General features: G+C 41.2%; 1 protein-coding gene and 1 long non-coding RNA gene across 3 annotated transcripts in view; one reads left to right on the top strand and one right to left on the bottom strand.

The window, feature by feature from the left end:
- Window positions 1-8318: 8318 nt before the first annotated feature.
- MCOLN3 (mucolipin TRP cation channel 3) overlaps window positions 8319-21467 on the top strand; it is a 26977-nt gene continuing 13828 nt past the window's right edge. The window contains exons 1-4 of one of the 2 annotated variants that reach the window (XM_059135702.1): window positions 8319-8651; window positions 11905-12134; window positions 15799-15966; window positions 20229-20382. In XM_059135702.1, the coding sequence (XP_058991685.1) occupies window positions 11907-12134; window positions 15799-15966; window positions 20229-20382 (550 nt within the window). In that variant the 5' untranslated portion in view covers window positions 8319-8651; window positions 11905-11906. The other variant, XM_059135701.1, reaches the window with a different exon arrangement.
- The window catches only part of LOC131809113 (uncharacterized), an 18410-nt gene continuing 16782 nt past the window's right edge, over window positions 19840-21467 (bottom strand). Inside the window, exon 3 of the long non-coding RNA XR_009345059.1 lies at window positions 19840-20353. This is a non-coding gene — a long non-coding RNA (uncharacterized LOC131809113). The remainder of the gene's footprint in view (window positions 20354-21467) is intronic.

Genomic DNA, 21467 nt, shown 5'->3' with positions numbered 1-21467 from the left:
AACATCCCTATGGTGTCTGGGGAACAATTATGTGCTTTCCAGGGGATGCTGGATTAAATTTGCTTAACATTTGAAGATATTTAAAAATTAGTTTCAGTTTTACTAGTTGAGTGAAAATGTAATGAGTCAAGAATTTGTAGTTAAAAATACTTCTCTGATTATTTAAGGACATCTTGATAAGTTTCAGATTGGATTTATAGAAGGGTAATCTGACAAATTAGATATGAGGTGGCTCTTTACTAATTATTATTTTGGTGAATTACTCCCCTGCCCCTTTTAAGAAAAAAAAATTTTTAAGAGTTAAGTTAGTTCAGAAACTAGGGGTTGAGGACTCTGGATAGGAGTCATTATGGTTTTGTTTTGTTGTTGTTGTTTTTTTTTTGCCTGCGTCAGTATGCCTGGGAGGGAGAGAGGGTTGCAGGCAAGGAAGGGTCCGGGTTTGAATCCTAATCTACTGGGATTCAACATGTTTGAAACGTGCTTGAGAAAACTATCACAACCCGTTGCCTGAGGAACTGAGGAGCATCCTAGTAGACTACTCAGCTTCCAAAATGAAGAAACACAACACAAAACAGTACAAAGTTTTTGCTTTTGGAGGAGAGGACCAGTTGTGGCAATTTTAGAAAAAAAATGAGGTAAAACTTCAAAAAGAAATTGGAATATGTGTCACACTAAAGTGAGGAGATAGGCGTTTCTGATGACTTCTACACAGAATAGCTTGAGTCTAACGGAGACTAGAGAGGATTACCCCCCTCCTCCTGTCCCAATCAGAATGACTGGTAGGCTGTGGGCAGCAGATGTCCTTAGAAGAACCAAGGCAGGAACTGAGGAGAAAAATATGAGGCCATGTGGTAATAGACTGGTCTTATTTGTGGGTATAGATGAGACTCAATTCTCTACACCCAGAAAGAGTTGGTGGTGGAAGAGTCTTTGGTGGTAATAGTCCTACAGTATCAATGGGCATCTAGAAATATGAAATATTTCTAGATATGAAATATGAAATATCAGTTCTAGATGTGTAATGACTATTACTGTTAGAGCAATATAAATATTTTTTAAAGTGGAATCATTCAAATAATACCATCTTTAAAGTTAGAAAATTATGTTGGAGGCTTAATTTGACACTTTCTGGATAAGTGACGTCAGACAAACTATTAAACTCTCTATAGCTCTCTTGTCCTTCTGGAAACTCTGGGATGACATATCTTTCCTCAGAACCAAACCAGATACAGGTTGAGAGCAACCACATAGCTGCTATACGGGGGCATTTCCCAAAAGAGAGAACACTTCACAGTAGTGAATTAGAAATAGATTGTCAGTCTAACTTTCCACAGGGACTTCTTCCATACCCAGAGAGAGAGAAAAGTGATTCTTCTCTCCACCAAGAAGACAGCTTTTGGTTTGAAAGAAAATCTGTGTTGAATATTTTTGTCACTGGGTGCAAATCACAAGGTTTAACCAAAAGGTAAGGCTCCCATCTCTGGGTTCACCCAGCTTGAATGTTTAAATTTTGAACAGTTAAAGATGCTCTCTAGAAGTTATTTGGTTTGGAAAATTGTGTTTAGTAAGTTATTTCAAATGTGAAGAAAAAATATACATGTTTGGTAACAGAAATCAGTTTTTGCCTTATTCCATTAGATATATGGTGAATAAAGTTTTAAAGAATATTGTTAGTATGAAGGGATGCCTATCCAGACTGCCCACAGATCTTAATCTGTCCCTTCCCTTTGGCACTGCCACAAAAAAGGCCACATAGTGACTCAAATGTGGTATATCCTCAATGAATAGTTGTTGAATCAGAATTAATCTTAAATTCAGTTCAATTTATAGACATTACCTACCTCTGCCCTTTGGTGATGATTAAAAGTAGATTTAAATATTCAATGATCTACTAGACAGTTCTACTTGAATGTCTAATATAGGGTCATCTAAAGTACGGCCTCTCAGATCACAGCCAGTCAGGAAATATTTGTTATTAGTCCACTAGTCCACGAAAAATTTCCACCCATCTGCAAAAAAAGTACAGAAATAAAAAGTACTTGAAAACTTTAGAGTAATTTGACAGAGTAACTACTTATGTTGCATACAAACAAAACTGAAGTTTATATTTTAAATGTCTTTATTTCATTTTCTAGCAAATTATTTGTACGTGTACTATGGAATTATTGGTCTTTGAGAGAAATAGAAACAAAACCAAATTAAGTAGTCTCCAGCAGTCTGAAAAGCACTGAGTAGACCTCTCAAACACTTTCAAAACCAACTCCTGATTCTCCCCCACCGAGGTGTTGGTCCTGCAGTCAGCTTCTCCTCCACTGATGGCAATTCCATCTTTATGGCTGCTCAGGCCAACATCTGTGAGTCATCCTTGACTCCTTTGCTTTCATCTTTCACCCTTTTGGGACATATTTTTTCACTGCATCCAGAGGGATACACTTTTAAAACATAAGACAAATCATGCCCGTCCTCTCATTAAAACCATCCATTGGCTCCCATTTCACGCTACATGAAAGCCCAAGTCCACACAATGGCCTCCGGTTGTGCTCCAGCATACCCTGGCCCCTGTTGCGAGCCTCATTTCCTACCAGTTGTCCCTGTGGCTCCCACTGGTCTCCTTGGGGTTGCTCAAACAGACCAGGCACATGCCTGCTTTACACTGGCTGTTCCCTCTGCTGGAATACTGAAAGCAGATAGCTTTCAAGTTTTTGCTAAAATGTTAACTTCTCAGTGAGGTCTATCTCCACCCAATTGATAATAGCATCTACTCAACATTCCTCCTTTTCCTTTCTCTGATTTTTTAAAAAAAGATTTTATTTATTTATTTGAGAGAGAGAGTATGTGTGTGTACAAGTGAGGGGAAGAATAGAGGGGGTGGGATAGAATCTCAAGCAGACTTACTGCACTGAGTACGGAGCTCACAATGGGGGGTAGGAGGGATATCTCATGACCCTGAGATCAAGATCTGAGCTGAAACCAAGAGTCAGGGACTTAACAGACTAAGCCACCCAGGTACTCCTCTCTGAGTTATTCCCCCCCCCCCACAACATTAATTGCCTCCTAACACAGTCTATAATTAATTTATTATGGTCATTGACTATTTTTGTCCACTGAAATATAAACTATGCAAGGACAGAAATTTTTGTCTTTTTTTTTTTTTTTTTTTTTTTTACTGCTGCACCCCCAATGTCTGAATCTCTGCCTGGCATATAGATAATACACCATATAATATTCAATAAATGATTTGGAACAACTGCTTTGGGGAGTAATTTGGAAGACCTATTAAAACTGAAAATGTACATAACCTATACTCTAACAATTCTACTCCTGGATATTCACCTTAGAGGAACTCTTACATATGTGTGTGAGGGAATGCTTCATAGATGTTTACTGCAGAATTTCTTTGGCAAAAGATAGAAATAACCTAAATGTCCCTCAGTAGGATAATGAAAGGTGTTTTGCTTTAGTCCACAAATTATCATAAAGCTGCCAAAATAAACAAACTTGCATGGATACAGCTCAGAACCAAAACGGTGAGGTAAACGTTGAAGATTATATACAGAGCATTGTCATCATTGTGAACAAAAACATGATGCACAAATTATTTCATATCACAAATGAACTATTGAGATGATTTCCACCAATTCATGATGGAAGGTTACTTTTGGGGATAGAGGTTAACTTTATAATGTTTTGTTTCTTATAAAACAAAAAGACTGGAAGTAAATCAAATGGCATGTAAATGTGTTGAATTTGGGGGCTGTGAGGGGCAGAAGGAGAGGGGCAGAGGGACAAGGAGAGAGAATCCCTAGCGGACTTAGTGCTGAGCACAGAGCTCAACATGGGGCTTGATCTCACAACCCTGAGATCAGGGACCTGAACTGAATGCAAGAGTCAGATGCTCAACTGACTATGCCTCCCAGGTGCCCGATCAGTAAACATTTTAATTTTAAAAACAAAGAAGGAATTAAGGGGGAAAGAAGATGAGTGATACAGATATAAAGAGAAAGGTGAAAAATATTTGGGGTTGACATATGTGTGACTTAATACTCAGGCTACCTGAGACTTTCCTCTGTTACACCGAAACAGGATTTTTAATACAGTGAGAAGAAAAAGGTGTGAAAGAGCTCTCTTTTACCCATCAGATGCAAAGAATGCTGTAGAGATTCATTGGTTATTGTGGTAATATTTCCCAATTCCCAACAAATATTAACCTTGGGATTCAGGATCAAAAACAAAAAAGAAATTCCTAAAATTGTGTTATTTTGTATTTTTATAACACTTTATTTTTATGTTTTTTTAAATATAATGAGTAACCATTATAATGAACAATGAATCATTTTCCTGCATAGGGTTATACTAAAAGTTCCAGAGCTTTCTTTCTGTTTAAAAAAAGATAATAATAAAAGAATGGCTTATTATTATTATGAACCAATATGTTGGACAAGAGTATATATTTCATTACATGCAACAATGATCACTATCTATTACAGACATTTCATAAAAGAAGTCATTAAAAGAAGGAAGCATTAAGGCAAAACAAATTCTAAATAAAAATAATTTTTAAAATAAAAAATTTAATACTTAAAAAGTTACTCTTCAAGTGATAATTTAAAACACATAAGACACTAATGTCTTATCCAATGGATTTGATCTTTGTTTTGTGACAAATATTCCAGATAAGGAAAAATTCCTCTCATTCTGTGTTTGATACTGGTTTAGCTGTTAGAAGCACTTCCAAAACATTACCAGATCAGGCATCAGGGCATATACAAGTTCATTTACTTTATTAGCAATGAAAATATTTTGTTTGTTCTATAAATAATTATATCTTTTAGTAAATAGTCAAACACTGGAAATTGCAGCAAACATGATTAGATAATAGTCAAATAATGTAACAATTGGATCTCCTAGAAAGATCAGCAGTCTTAAATAGAAGTATGTTGACACTGCCAAGTTAGGGAGTTATTTTTCTTGCAAAACTTGTTATTTCTTGAAATACCATGCCATGTGTATTCACTATGTATATAAGCGTAGTCATGTTAATTTTATTTGCAAGAAGTACTCACCAGCAAGGCCATGAGCACATCCTCATAATATGACAACAATAACAAGCAAGATTGATTAGCTCCTAACTGGTGCTTTCTAATGTCCTCCTGTCATGCTTTCCAGAAATGTTGACCTTAATCTTTGACTCTGCCTGTCAGCATTTCCTGTCTTCCTTTTGACTTGATGTCAGTATATTCTTTTGAACCGATATTATTATGTTGAATGTTAAGGTTTAAGTTTGCCCTCTACATTTGTTTGACATCTTTGTCAAAAATCAATTGACTGTACACAGAGATAAAAAATTAAAAGTACAGCATTGGGAAAATAGTCAATAATTTTGTAATAAAATTGTATGCTGACAGATGGTGACTACACTTATCATGGTGAGTACTAAGTAAGGTATAGAATTGTGGAATCATTATGTTGTACACCTGAAACTAACATAACGTTGTGTGTCAACTGCATCTCAATAATAAAAAAGGGAGACGTAACCAAATACCAAATAAGGGAAAAATTCATTTCATATTAAAAAAGCAAAAGAGAAGAAAGAAAATAAATGAATTGACCATGTATATGTGTGGATCTATTTCTGGATTCTCTAGTCTGTTCCATTGTTTATTCATATTTTTATGTCTCTTTTCATGAATACCAAACTGTCTTCCTTAGATATGTTTTATAGTTAAGTATTGAAATCAGGTAAGATAAGTTCTCCAATTTTGTCTTTACTTTTAAAAATTATTTTGGGGTACTGGGGTGGTTTAATTGGTTAAGTGCCTGCCTTAGGCTCTGGTCATGATCTCAGGGTCCTGGGATCCAGTCCCCTGCATCATATTGGGCTCCTTCCTCAGTGGGAAACCTGCCTCTCCCTCTCCATCTGCCATCCCTCCCCCACTTGTGCTTTCTAGCTCTCTGCCAAATAAATAAATAAAATCTTTTAAAAAAAATTGCTTTGTTTATTCTTGGCTCTTTGCATTTACATATTAATTTTATTTATTTTTTTCTTTTCTTTTCTTTTCTTTTTTTTGGAGAGAGAGAGAGAGAATGAGAGCATGAATGTGTGTGGGGGAGCAGATGCAAAGGAAGAAGCAGGCTCCCCGCTGAGCCGGGAGCTTGATGTGGGGCTGGATCTCAATCCCCCTAGACCCTGGGAACATGAGCTGAGACCAAGGCAGCCCCTTAACTGACTGAGCCACCCAGGTGCCCATACATACTAATTTTAGAAACATTTTGTTAATTTTTGCAAAAGAGTTTTCTGGAATTTTGATTGAGCTTGGGTTGAAAATATAAATGATTTTGATGAGAATTGATATATTACTAGTATTGAGCTTTGCAATCTATGAACATGGTTGATCTTCTCATTAATTTAGATCTTCCAAAAATAAAAAAGATCAATATTTACAAGCACATAAAATATGCCAGGCACAGTAGTGGGTGTTTTACACGTATATTATTAATTAAAATTTGTCATTCCTTTCATTAGATTAAACACAGAAGGAAATATGGAGGGGAGAGGCTCAGTAATTCTGCACAGTCAGTAAGTGGAATTAAAGAGAATGTGAGCCCCATTTGTCAGATTCAATTTTTTCTTCAATTTGCTTAACTCGGCTCCAGCAAGGGTTGACTGTGGGCCATCATTTATGCCTGTGAACCTCTCCAAAGTTCAGATTGTTCTTGAACAATCAAGCACTTCAAACTCCCACTGTCGAGAGAATCCTCACTGTTATGGTAAGGAAATAGTGTGAAATCATGTGAAGGCATACAAGCATTAGAGATTAAATTATATTTTCCAAATTACACTTAAAAATCAAGTGTGCCAATTGCATGCCTTTTAATATTTAGCATGTTCAAAGCACCTGGAATTCAGGTTTATGAACAACATAAAATTCCTGTACCCCATTACAAGAAAATCTATTTCTACTTATAAATTATCCAAGTAAACTGGTTTAGGAATTTAAAAAGGTCTTATAAAACATCAGACAGCGGGGCACCTGGATGGCTCAGTGGGTTAAAGCTTCTGCCTTCAGCTTGGGTCTTGATCCCAGGACCTTGGGATAGAGATAGAGCCCTACATCTGGCACTCTGCTCCGCAGGGAGCCTGCTTCCTCCTCTCTCTCTGCCTGCTTCGCTGCCTGCTTAAAAAAAGATCTGACAGTTTTGATATAATTTAAGGGAATTACCTGTTAAGGATATTCGGTGACATTTACAAACTTATATGTGGCCGCCTAATAATAATAATAATAATAATGCAATTAAAACAAACCTGAAGTGGTTGTAATTAAAATTAATCAAAGTTCCTGATCTATTCCTGATAAGAAGTAATCTTAGGTTTAATTTTTAAACAGAATTTATGAAAAAAAAGGGTTATAATTGAAGATCTCTTAAGGAAAAGAAGAGTGGATGACACTCGATTAAGATTGTAAGGCAGAACTTATTTAGGACCTTCAAGATAGTTATAGGAACCCCTGCAATGGGAGTTTACAGTGGGGGAGAGAGATGAGGCTCAACTCCTCAATACAGCATGGGTAAGTGGAAATTGATAGCCCAGGAGCAGGGCAGGGGTCAGTGAATGGAAAATTACTAAGAGGAAAATGACAAGGTTGTTTTGGCTAAACCCACCTAACAGGATTCTTGCTAAAAACAGCCCAGGGTGATCAAACTTCGCCGCGGGGACGGGGGTGGGGGGGTGGGGGGGGCGGGGGGTGTCATGGAAGATGAGGAACCTAATGACATATTGAGGGTGATCAGATATTGAGGGGTGTATGTGGGGCGAGTGTTTTGGTCAAATTGACTTAGCAGGGTTCTTGCTAAAACTGAATTTTACAAGGAAATGCAGAGATGAGTCTAGGAGGTTTGGCGGCTTGGCTAATGTTTGGTCAAGTAAAGAGAATCTTTGTCACGACCTCAAGTATAGCCGGTCACAGTTCTCCCAAGGCTTTCCAGGGCTTTCTGTCCCTGCACCTGGTCTAGAGGATTTCTGTAAAGCCTGAAGGCCTGGAGGGCGTGCAGGACTCAGGCTTGCCAAGTCTACACTTGCTGACTTCCCCTGTACGCAGACACCAGAAGGACTGCTGCTTGAGAGGACTGCACACTCCCCCGAAGCCAGGCTCCTTCCAGGCTCCATCCTCGCGTCTATCCGCCCCCGACCTGCGACAAGCCTGGGCCGGGAAGGGTGGCCCCTCGGCGGTCGGAAGCCTAGCACTTGCACTGCACGGCGCTTCACCCCTGAGCACCGGAGAAACCCGAGTAGGGCTCTGCGGGTCGCCCATGGGAACAGGGAGGGGCGTGAAGGGGTGCCCGGAGACTCCGACAGCGCCGGGCTCTATCGCAGGCCTCCTTCGCTTCCCCGGCCGGCTGGAAGTCTACCAGGAAGGGCGTGGAAAGGAGCGGGAGCAAAGGGGAAGCGGGTCACGAGTCAAAGCGGCCGAAGTGGGGAGGATGCCGCCGGCCGCAACTCGCGGCCGCGGGGATCGGGTTGGACCGGGTTGAGCACAGTCTCAGAGACTTCCGGAGCTGGGGGCCGAGGTGCCGCGCCCCCTGCCGCTGAGAAGACCCGGCGCCCCTCACCCCCACCCCCTGGCAGCCCTGCGGCCGCTGCCCAGGAGCCGCAGGTGAGTCGAGTCCGGCGCCTCCCGGAGCATCAGGTGTCTTGGGAGCGGCGCCCGCGGCGTGCAGGGAGGCACGGCGATGTGTCGAGCCGTCGGAGACACAAAGCGGGAGGGTCAGGCCCTCGGACGTCGGCGCCATGGAAGGGACACAGGTGGGACTAGGGTGCAAGCTGCTGCGTTTCCGCACGGCGTCCGCTCCGCCGCCCGCGCAAGGTCAGTGGCGGCTCGTGGCGGCCGGGGTACTGGCTGGGGCCCCCGGGATGGGTCGGCGCTGCAGCCGGGGTCAGCCCGCACCTCTGTCGCGCAACCCCGCCCGGCCGTTCGCCCATCGGGAAGCCTGGGGCAGGGACCTCGGGAGCCGGAGGCCACCTGCTGCAGAGCCGCCCCCGAAGACCTGGGCGGGGGGCGAGGCGAGGGGCGAGGCGGGGGGCGGCCGGGGACTCAGAGATGCTCCTGAAGTCGCGCAGCCAGCCTCTCTAAGGGGCCTTTATTAGAGGCGTGGCGGGGGGCGCAGATGGAAATGGGGGCGGCTTCCAGCCGGCCCGGGCCATCGAAGTCGCTGGCGGCGCGGAGGCCGGGGAGGGGGCGGGCTGCGGCCCGCGGCGCTCTCGGGAGAGCTGCACCTGCTCCCGGCACCCGCCGCAGCGCTCCGGGCTGTCGGTCCCGAAGCCGAAGCCGCAGAAACGAGGAGGGAGGGCGGGGAAGGAAAGAAGGAAAGACGGAAAGGAGTCCGGTGTCTGGTGAAGTGAGAAAGCGCTTCTGAAGAAATTAAGTAGTGTTACTTGATCAACCATGAGGTTTTTCTATTTACACATATTCCCCGATTTTCCCTAACTTTCTGCTGCTCGGGCCAATTAAGCCTCTCGTCACCGTCAATAAATAACCTGTGTGTGTTAGTTTGTAGATCCTCAGAGCGCGCCTAACACTGTGGAGGGACTCTCCAGACCCGCATCTCCGCCGGCCGCGCGTGGCACCGGGCTCCCGCCGCGTGTGAAGCGTGGTTGGCACTCCTTCAGCCGCTGGGGGTCTGGACACTGTGCAGCTTTTAAAAATTATTTATTTATTTATTTATTTATTTAACGTGCAGCCCCGGGACGCCTGGGTGGCTCAGTCGGTTAAGCGCCTGCCTTCCTCTCAGATCGGGATCCCCCATCTGGCTCCCTGCTCAGCCGGGAGCCTGCTTCTTCCTCCTCTGGCTGCCATTCCCCCCTGCTTGTGCTTTCTCTCTCTCTCTCTCTCTCTCTCTGACAAATAAATAAATAAAATCTCTTAATTAAAATAAAATAAAGTGCACTCCAGAAGGGCTTTTGTGACTTGGTAAAGCTAACACAGCAAGTATAGTGGTCAGTCCTTGTGAATGAAATGCTTGCTTCCGAGACAGCTTGATGCCATGTGCTGAATAAATTAGTTGTGGCTGGCTCATTTTCTCTTTGTTCCTGTGTGTTACTGTTACAGGGCCTGTTGTCTTGTTTGGATAAAGTTTACTTTTCCCTGTATCGAAATAGAAAGGGCTTGATGTGTCTTCAAATCTGTAATTCACCAACATGCTTTATTGTTACCAGCTTCATTGCTATTGTTGGTATTCATGGGCCAGTTTTGATTAACATAAAATCACCTTCATTTTACATCCCATAGATAAGGACTCTTTAAATGCTGGTTTTTTGAAGAAGGAAATAAAATGTTCTTAAGTGAAAATTCTAAGGGATTAATAAATTCTGTACTCATACTTTGACGGGCATTTTAAGACATTAGAACCATACCTGAATGAGTTCTATCATAATTATTTCATTTTGAAGATTCTGCATATGCTATTTTTATGTCATTGTAAATATGTTTCATGCTTTACTGACTCAGCACTATCCTTGTTAATCTTTTCAATATTGTAAAAACTTTCCCTGTAGCTAGTTTTATAGCCAGTATCAATTACTTGGAGATGCTGGGTTTGCTAAAAATGTTTGAATTGGAACTAAAATATGGGATTCTATAGGTGGAAAAGCAGGGTGATACCTAAACAGTGAGTTGTTAGATGTTTTATAATAGGCTGATTCTCCTCTATCCCCATCTTGACTTCTGAGTAGAAGTCACCGTAAAAAAATATCACTACAGAACCAGCCTTTCTAGTCTACCTGGATGCACCCCACTCTCCCAGGTGATTTGGGGTATTTTATTTTGAACAGGTTTCCATAATATTAATTAATCTGAGTGAAAATCCAAGTTAATCCCCACTTCTGGAGTGACATCTTTGTCATTTTGGAAAAGTTGCTACAAAGATAATAAAACTAACCCAATCCTTTCCAAAGAGACAAAAGAAATAATAGATATGATATACTCTGAAAAGCAAAATGTACTACATAAATGTAAGGCCTCCAGTAAAAATCAAATACAAGTGATGTAGCTCATTGGGATTTGGGCTTATATTGAGCTTCTGCGTTCCCCTTTGTTGAACAGTAAGTTTCCTGAGCCTCCACAGACCCTTGAGAATCCTGTTGCCTGTTTAGGAAACTCCCCTGGCTACTGGGGCTGTAGGGAGAGTGAGGCTGCTTGCTCAGTTTTGGACCCTATGCCAGGGCTTTCTTTGCATTTTTAAGTGTTCAGAACCTATAGGAGGATAGGTATTGTTATTACCATTTTGCAGAAGAAAAGACAGGCTCAGACTTGACTTGCCTAGGGCTACAGAGGTGTCAAGTTGTAGAACCAGGGTTAGGCACCAAACATGGCCTTAGTTCACATTACACTACACTTCACTACCTTTAAGTCAGTGGTTTTAAACTTATTTTGATAAGCTGATGAAACTTTAAGTATCACTGCAGGAAAAATGGTCATATTTTCATGTATATAAGATTTTGCATATAATTCCAGGGTCCACCTACCCTCTAAAACCCTTGCATAAGCTTTCAGGTCATCCTGTTCTAATTATATCTGTTACTGAATGAGGCAGAGAGTGTATACATTACTGCATATATGTACATATAACCCTTTACTAATAGAAGCAGCCCAAGAATTCAGTAACTTTTAATTGGGTGAAAATTTCCTTAGTAACTAAAACAAAAAGAAAAATGATATGTCACATTCTCCTTGATTCAAAAAGAAACATGACATGTCACATTCTACACCTGAAGTGCAGTTTAGAACAATGGTGCTTATTTGAAACCAGATCTTTTGTTTGGGCTTCCTCAACTCTCCAACTATCACAAAGAATATAGATTTGTGCCTTTAGTTACAGGATGGAAACAGTCTTTTTTTCCCCTCTCCCCAGAGATGGCAAGTCCTGTGGTTGTTATAAGTAGCTGCAGCTCTCCTGAAGAGGAAAATCGTTGCACTTTTAACCAGCACACATCACCCTCTGAGGAGCTTCTGTTAGAAGACCAGATGAGGCGAAAACTCAAATTTTTTTTCATGAATCCTTGTGAGAAGTTCTGGGCTCGGGGCAGAAAACCATGGAAGCTTGCCATACAAATTCTAAAAATTGCAGTGGTGACTATACAGGTAAGCATCTCAAATCATGCGTTTAAAGAGCCCTCTTTTAGTAGCAGAGGAGTAAGGACAGTGGGTTTTTTCTATCTTTGAACTGTATGTATAAGGGAGAACAATAAATAAGGAAACACACAATCTTAAACCTTTCTCTTTAATATTTGTGAATGAAGCCTTTAGGTCTTTTTTTCCCCCTTACTTTTTTCCCCTCTTCTCATCTCTTATTAAATTACAATTTTAGTCACATAATAGAATCAGTTTTTAGGAAAAGAAAATTTTAATATTTGGTCTGTAATAGAGAAGCTGAAGGTTTCTAAATCAGCTGTGAAAACTAGCTGTTACCCAACCAGAGGATTCTTTTCCTTCCTAGATTCCTGGGAATTTCTCTCTCTTCAGAAACTTCAAAGGTTCTCTGTTAAGGCAAGTGCTTGGATTCTCACAACGCTACAGGGGAAAAAAGTGGAGTTCACTAAAAAAGAGTGGCATGGGTAGTGAAATATGTGATTTCATTTTAAGAGAATTTGAATCTCATTTCCTTGACTTCTGTGGACATTTTTGGGGGAAACCGTATTTTGTAATTCTTTATATATACTGATTATGATTTGTTCTTGTGAAGATATATTTTCCTACTGGTGAGAGTAATTATCCCCATTTCAAAGATGAGAATATTGAGGTTTAGTAATGTAAAAAAAAATATGTCATAGTCAGGAAACTATAAGAGTGGAGCCGAAAATTAACTCAGATTTTACTCTAAGACCCGTGTTCTTAATTACTCCCACATTTTTTAGGGATCTCATCTAACTATCCTCTGTTTCCTAGGGTGGTCAAGAGGAAAAGTGACCAATGGTTTAAGATGTTAAGCCTTTTAGTAATAAGCATATAAAAGGCATTTAGGTACATTCCTAAAAGGAACTGAGGGGTTTTTTGTTTTGTTTTGTTTTTTAAGATTTGATTTTTAAGTAATCTCTACACCCAATGTGGGACTTGAACTTAAAACTCTGAGATCGAGAGAGTCATATGCTCTTCGGCTGAGTCAGCCAGGCACCCCATCTGAAGATTTTTCTTTTATTTTCTTCTTCTTTTTTTCGATTCATTTTTTAATTTGAGAGAGTGTGTGATAGTGTTAATAGAGAGTGTGTGTGTGTGAGTAAAGGAAGAGTAGAAGAGAAAGAGAGAGAGAATCTCAAGCAGACTCACTGCCAAGCATGAAGCCCGACAGAGGGCTCAATCCCACAACCCTGAGGTCATGACCTGAGGTGAGACCAAGAGTTTGTTGCTCAACCACATGAGCCACCCAGTTTTCCCCAAGGGTTTTTCTTAATTGTGATGTTTCCTTCATCTGTATTAGAGCAACCAAGCAAATATGACATAAAGACATTGTACCTGAGCAAAACAGGGTGACTATGTGACAGCCTCCCTCTTTTCAGGAGAAAGAAGGTGGACTTTCTGTTCATTTGGAGATTTTATGTCTGCAGCTCAAATGAAAGATGTCTCCGATGATAGGCACCCTGCTAAATGTCCCCTTTCCCAAGGCCTGGTGCAGTTTCTGAGTTACAGGGAGTTTCTGTCTGACATGGGTACACCCTTGAGGGCAGGGACCATTGTTTCTGCATTGTATCCTTGGGACCCAGCTCAGTGCCGTCGCGTGGAGGGGGGGTACTCATTGGTAATTGGTCCTTAGGAATTCTCTGGAGGCTTTTCAGTCATCAGCTTCATCAGATGTAAATATCAAGCTGTTTTCTTCTTGCAATTTAAAGAGGACAATTGGCTTACAGAGGCTCTTCAGAAACAGAAGTCCAGTTAGCTGGCGGTTGCTGGTATGTGTAGGGTACAGGGTGTACATCACAAGGAGAGGTGAGAAAAGAAAAGATTTGCATGCTCAGGTTTTTCCCCAGTCAGTCTCTGTACTTTGTGTAGCTTGATAGGGTGGCTAGAGCTTGCATTTAGTCTGTTAGACTTGGGTTCAGATTTTGACTACATACTTGGCAGTGATGTGACTTGAAAAAATTATTTAACTTCTCTGGGCCTTTTTGTACCCATCTTTAAAATGGGTGTTTAAGAAGCTGTGCTGTGGGATTGGTATGGAGGAAACTCCTGGTATGGCACATAGGTGCTCAGTGTCGTTTCCCTTTTCCATATAAAATACACCCTGTTTCACTCTGAGATCCAAATTGGAATGTATGTTCTAAACTTAACAGCATGTGTGTGTGTGTGTGTGTGTGTGTGTGTGTGTAAGACAGAGAGAGAGGGAGCAAGAGAGAGAGAGAGAGAGGGAGGGAGGAACAAAAGGAGCAAACAGCAAGAGATTGAGACGGTTTTGGAGGGAAGAGGAGGTGAAAGAGATGCCAGGACTAAAGTCTCAGGCATGACTGAAAGAGCTTGTGTTAATAAGACAGCAGTGCAGTTAAACAGCTTTTTGTGCATGAATAACTGAGTTTCATGTAAAACTCTGGGGTCAGTCCTGCCTGAATAGTAAGGCTATATTATGTTAATATTCTTTAATTTAGAAATCAGTTGAAAGGATATTTTTATTTTTGGTCTTATTGTCACAGTTTTGGCAAACTGACAACTATAGTGGTTTGATTGGAGGTTTAGATTTTTTAAGGCACTACTTTTTTTTTTCCTAAAGATTTTATTTATTTGACAGACAGAGATCACAATTAGGCAGAGAGGCAGGTGGAGGGGTGGGAGGTGCGGCGGCGGGGGGTGGGGCAGGGGGAAGCAGGCTCCCTGCTGAGCGGAGAGCCCAATGCAGAGCTCGATCCCAGAACCCTGGGATCATGACTGGAGCCAAAGGCAGAGGTTTTAATCTACTGAGCCTCCCAGGCACTCCATGGCACTTCTTAGATTGCATTGTACACCTGCTTCAAAACCTTGGTGTCCTGCACAACTCATTTAAAAATCTTGTACTTGCCTTTTAAGCCCCTGCACCATCTGCCTCCAATTTTTCAGCTGACATTTTTTTTTTCTTGCTGTTCTTTCAGTTGGATTGTGTTGGGATCCTCAGCCTCCCACCACCAAGTGCTAAGTTCAACTCTACCTTCTTAGCCTTTTAGCTGTGCTCCTCAAGTATCCCCACCCAAGTTAGGTGCATACTTTAGGGGTTTTCTATCATTATTTCTTTCTTAAGGAAACCTTCCCATTTCTTTCTTTTTTTTTTTTTTAAATTTTATTTATTTATCAGAGAGAGAGAGAGAGGAAGAGAGTGAGCACAGGCAGACAGAGGCAGAGGGAGAAGCAGGCTCCCTGCCAAGCAAGGAGCCCAATGTGGGACTCCATCCCAGGACGCTGGGATCATGACCTGAGCGGAAGGCAGCTGCTTAACCCACTGAGCCACCCAGACATCCCATCCTTCCCATTTCTTTAGCCAGAGTGACCTTGCTTCTCTGAATTCCTAATGGAGGACTTCCCTGAAAGTGGTGTTGAGGGGGCAATGATATAAGTAAGATCATACTTGAAAATGTGCAAAGTGACTTTCTTTCATTTTAAAACTGGAAGCCCACTTTATCTTTAAGGCCAAATTAATTCACAGATACAAAAAGTTTAATTTCTATTGAATTTTGTCCAGATCTTAACTTAGGATTAATTAATATTCAGACTTGAATTGCTAAGTTGACTGTTAAACGGAGACCTTTTATTTCATTGCTTTTTCAACCCTTTTTCCTTTTCTTCTTTTAAGCTGGTCTTTTTTGGGCTAAGTAACCAGATGGTTGTAGCTTTCAAGGAAGAGAACACTATAGCATTCAAACACCTCTTCTTAAAAGGATATATGGACCGAATGGATGACACGTACGCAGTGTACACACAAAATGATGTATACCATCAGATCATCTTTGCAGTGAACCAGGTAAATCAAGTATGTGTGTTCTTACATGGGAGAAAGAACAGACTGGAAAACTACTAGCAATGTACATAACAGAAACCAACATTCCACTGCAGAAGGGTGTACATTTCTGTGATGATATGTACAAAACCATTTTAAAATTTAAAAAAAAAAAAAAAAAACGACATCAAACTTCCATGAAGCTAGAAATTGAGAAAAGCTTTTGTTTAATAACAGAGAGACAGAAACTTTAAAGACTTAATTAAAAGAATCAGAGCTAGGGGTTGGCACGAGTTACTCAAAGATTTAAAATTAACCATGGACCTGGTTGTAAGTAGTCATTAAGTCTTCAGAGTTTATAGGCTCAGGGGCTCTTAACAAATAATGAGATTAACTCTGGAGAGCATATATAGCCACTGAAACCTGAACATTCATTTAAAAAATAAGTAAGGTCTTTATGTCAGACATGACAATGATTTTATTGTAACCTTGATTAACTGTCCAAAAAAAGTAAAAATTCTGATAGTGCAGTTATGGTTCTTCATTATCTAGAGATAATCTATGCACAGTGAGGTAGTAAATTGCTAAGATGACATATGTATTTATGGCACCAAGGCTTTCTGTTAACACTTGGATTGTGAAATTGACCAGAAATGTACAGTGAAGGAAGTAAGCTGTGTAAGTTAGTAAACAGAATCATGGGTCTGTGTGAAGGATTCCTCTGTCAAGGTAAAGCTGCAGAGGCAAGGGAGGACAGATGCCCAGCCTGATTAAAGCCCGCAGAGGCCACAACCACTTGGGGGCCCCATTGGTCAGTTCCATAGGTCACCTGCCTTCTGGCCCTAGTCCCACATACCTCATTCCTGTCCCAGAGTCCTCTGACTCAAGCTCCAGGGCTGCCCTTTAGTTGGACATAGTCCTTCCACTTGCTCCTGACCATCCAGCTCTTACACAGACCTCCACATCTTCTTAAGACAGTAAGGAAGTTTGGCTGGAGCATTTCTCATAATGTTAGCAGGTTACCTGCATCCCTGAGCCTTGGATCTTCTGTTTCAAGATCCTACTAAGTTCAAGACACACAAGTTTCTGTTCGTCAGGAGGCTCAGATCTTTAGGCAAGTCCTGTGAGGATTGCTTCACAAATAGTAGGCACTCAGAAGGGCTATAGGACCCCATACTTGTATGACTCTACCTCATGATCCCTGCCTGTCTTTCCAGCTTTACCTTCCTTCACACACCATTGCAGGCACACTGGTCTACTTTGGGACCTTACCACACTCAAGATCTTTTCATTTAATGGACAGTTTACCTTTTACACCCTCCTACCTCTAATATAAAACTACCAGTTTGGCTCAGAATAGCTTTAGCAAGGCTTAATACACTTATTTCCTTCAATAGAGAAGAAAAACCTCAAAGCCAAATATCTCCACTGCTATCCTATTTGCCCCCTACATGTAGGACGTAAAACTACTTAACAACTTATACAGCTTCCTTTTATTACCATAGTTTTCTGGCCCCTTTCCCCAGACCCAGTGCTAACAGAGAGCTTAGTGCTGTAATTACATATCCTATCCCAGCAGTTTAGCATCTCACTGTGACTAGATTAGCTCTAGTAATGAAGACCAACAATTGCATTTTAATTTTTTACCTTAATTTTGACAAATATTTGACTACCTACTTTATGCCTACCACTGCTTTAAGTGCTGGGATTAGAGCAGTGGCCTTGATAAGTTCCTTGCCCTGTGGAATTTACATTCTAATGGAGGAGATGGATTTTAATAAGTTTAACCAAAATCATTTGGTTTCAGATAGTGATGATTTCTGTGAAGTAAAGTTAAATAGCCTGAGAGCATTAACAGTTGCCTCAGCGTGGTCCAAAAAGGCCTCTCTGAGGACTTGAAGTCTAGGGAAGAATATTTCAGGCTGAGAGAGTGACAACAACAAAGACTCTTGAAGCCAGAAAACATTCAGTATGTTTGAGGAAGTATGAAGGGGGTGAGTATGGCTGGGTTAGGTCTGGTCTCTCAGGGCTTTATAGACCCTGGAAAGAAGCTTTGAAATTTATTCTGAGAGACACTGCAAGCCATGGGAGGGCTTTCAGTAGGTGAGAGACTGTAAAATAATGTAATTATATTACATTAATTGCTAGTATGTATTAGCAAAGGCTAATATTTATTCCTTCAAATAGTTAATATCTGTTGTGTATCAGATACTGTTTTTTTTTTCTTTTAAGGTTTATTTATTTATTTGAGAGAGAGGGAGAGAGAAAGTGTAAGCAGGGGAGGGGCAGAGGGAGAGGGAGACAAGCAGACTCTTTACCAAACAGGGAACCTAAAGCAGGGCTTAGTTCCAGGACCCCTAGATCATGACCTGAGCTGAAATTAAGAGTTAGATCCTCAACCAACTGAATCACAGTGGTGCCCCTCAAATACTGCTTTTGCTGCCTGGATACTACAGTGAACAAATGGACAAAGTTGAGGTAGTCATATTTTAAAAGGAAGAAATAAGCATTAAGTAAATAAGAATACCATTTGTCACTTGGTTATAAGTATACATAAGTATACAAATGTACATTAAAAATAAAAATAAAAGAAGAAGAAGCATCAGGCAGAGTGAATGACTGGAATGAATGGAGGTGGTCAGGAGAGACCTCGCTGACAAATGACAGGTGACAGGGCAGACCAGAGTGTGGGGAGGCAGCCGTTTCAGGGCGGAGCCCTTCAGGGAGAAGGGAGGGAATGAACAGAGCATAGAATGGTTTGTGTTTGGGGTATTACTATCCTAAGGCATTACATGCAGTAATTCACTTACTCCTGTGAGTTCCATATGGAGACTGGACTGTGGGATATAATTTGAAAGTAATGTATGACTTTCTGACGGACCACAAGTAGAGTGTGAGAGAAAGAGGCTAAAGGGTCATCTCTAAGTTTTGGCCTGTGAGGCTGCGTGGCTTATGGAGTCACTGACTGAGAAGGGCATTTTTGTGGAAGGAGCTGGTTTTTCTGTTTGCACGTTTGTGTTTGAGATACCTCTTAAACACTAGGGAGAGGTGTCAGGCAGGCAGATTGCTCCCCAGGTGTGGAATTCAGTGGAAAGGTCAGGAGCTATAAATTTAGGAGGTATCGGCGTACAGATTGTGTTTCAACATTGGTACTGGTTGAGATCACTTATGGAGGGAATGCAGCTGAAGAAGTCGAGGGTTGAATCCAAGGTTACTCAGAGATGTAGAGGTTGGTAAGAGCAGGATTCAGCAAAGGAGACTGAGGTGAGGAGCCCATGTCTCAGAAGTCAAGTAAAGGACATATCCTGTGCAAGGGAAAGCACTCAGCTGCATCAGACACCATGGGCAGGCTAAGTTAAATGAGAGCTGAGAACCGTGTATCAGATCTGGTAAAATGATGCTCTTGGCGGCCTGGACAAGGCCCAGTTCAGCATCCGTGCCATAGGCTCAGATTATAAAAGATTTATTTAATTTAACTTAGCATGTTTCACATGCATTGTTTGGTAGAATTATCTATCTCTGTGTCCATCGCACTAAATCATTAATCCCAAGAGATGGATACCATAGCACTATCTTTGTATTGCTAATTGTGCTGAACAGCATTGCTCACGGTAAGCTCTGAAGCACTTTATTTTCTTTTACAGAGGTCCGTGCAGGGTTTAAGTTGATGATTATCCCAATAGTCCCATAAGATCCTCATTTGTAAAATTATGTTATTTTATTTATAGGACTCCCTAGGATGAGGGAATATTGCTGTGAAAGTGATTAACTGTATTCTTGCAATGATAAAGATGAAACATTTTTTTTTTTTTAAGTTTTCAAGTTAGCTTGGAACAGTTGTATCCCCCTTCTATACTACAGGGGCAAAGAAGAACTCTGACCTTATAGGAAATGGTTCAGACATAAAGTTTGTATTCACACTGAATGCAAAAATCAATTCCTGAATATAGATCTTTAAAGAAGGAAAGATGGCAGAGTTGATGCGGTATAAGTCTTTCATTTTGTAGACAAGGAACTGGAAGCTCAGAAAATTTGTGACGTGTTTGCACTCACAGAAATGAGACTGCAGCCCAGAACTCTAATGTGGGAATGCTTTCTGCTGGCTGCTGTCCTGGCGCCCAGTAGCAGGTCCTGTGCTCTGCATATCAGTGTGAACGTGAACGTGAATATCTCTGCCCAGAGAGCAAGTTGGAACCTCCCATTTCACAGGCAGGGTGGGCAGGGAACCATGGCTTCATTTCTGTCTGGCTGGTGTTCCCATTTTCTGTTTCTCTTTTCGGATGAAGTACTTGCAGCTCCGCAATACCTCGGTTGGGAATCACGCTTACGAGAAGAAGGGTACGGAGCAATCTGCCATGGCAATCTGTCAGCGCTTCTACAGGCAAGGAAACATCTGTCCTGGAAATGATACCTTTGACATTGATCCAGAAATTGAAACTGGTGAGGTTCTTCAAAAAACTAGAGCTTCCTTTTTTTTTTTTTTTTTTTTTTTTAAGATTTTATTTACTTATTTCACAGACAGAGATCACAAGTAGGCAGAGAGGCAGGCAGAGAAAGAGAGGGAAGCAGGCTCCTCGCTGAGCAGAGAGCCCAATGCGGGGCTTGATCCCAGGACCCTGGGGCTTTAACCCACTGAGCCACCCAGGTGCCCCTAGAGCTTCCTTTTTTAAAAACTCCTTGATTTATCCTTAAAATCAGTAATTTCATCTCTAAAAATGCCATTTGATCTGTGCTCTTAGGTCACAGTAAGAAACTATGTAGGAATTATTATGTGTCAGGTACTGTCCCAAGCCCTTCACTGTAACTCATGATTTTTCAAAAATAGCAAGAACAAACCAATAAGGGAAGATATATTGCTATCCTCACTTTATAGAAGACTAAAGTATGGCTCAGAGAGTTAAGTGATATGATCCAGATGGAGCTAGTAAGAAGCAGTGCTGAACTTTGACCGAGGCTCTCTGTGCTCTGAGCCCTATGACATTGTTAACCTCTATATGCCAGTTCCTCTTGTGCTGGATAAGCCAGTTACATAAACTTACATTATCCTTACAAAATGTTGTACTTGCAAATTCATCATGCATATAAAACTCCCTCCCCTCAACTGCACTTCTCTACTTAGTATCTTTGATGGTGGATTCAGGGAAGAACCAGAACCAGGAGTTAGAATGGTTCTAACACCAGACCTTGCACTTCTTCTTCTTCTTCTTCTTCTTCTTCTTCTTCTTCTTATTATTATTATTATTATTATATTTTTATTTTTATTTATTTTTTTAAGTAGTCTTCATGCCCAGAGTGGAGCCCAGTGCAGGGCCTGAACTCACAACGCTGAGATCAAGATCTGAGATGAAATCAAGAGTCAGTCACTGAACCAACTAAGCCACCCAGGTGCCCTTGAGTGGCTTATTCTTATTAGCAAAGTTCTATTTACAATGTGTACTTAAACCTTAACTTAAATCTTTGAGTTAAAAATTAAGTATCCAGATACTTTTAACTATAGTCACTGGGACGTTTTTTGGAGACGGATA

The sequence above is a fragment of the Mustela lutreola genome, chromosome 10 (genome assembly GCF_030435805.1).
Source record: "Mustela lutreola isolate mMusLut2 chromosome 10, mMusLut2.pri, whole genome shotgun sequence".
Classification (NCBI taxonomy): Eukaryota; Metazoa; Chordata; class Mammalia; order Carnivora; family Mustelidae; genus Mustela; species Mustela lutreola.
The sequence above is the reverse complement of the archived record's forward strand: the minus strand, read 5'-3'. Positions and strand labels throughout refer to the sequence as shown.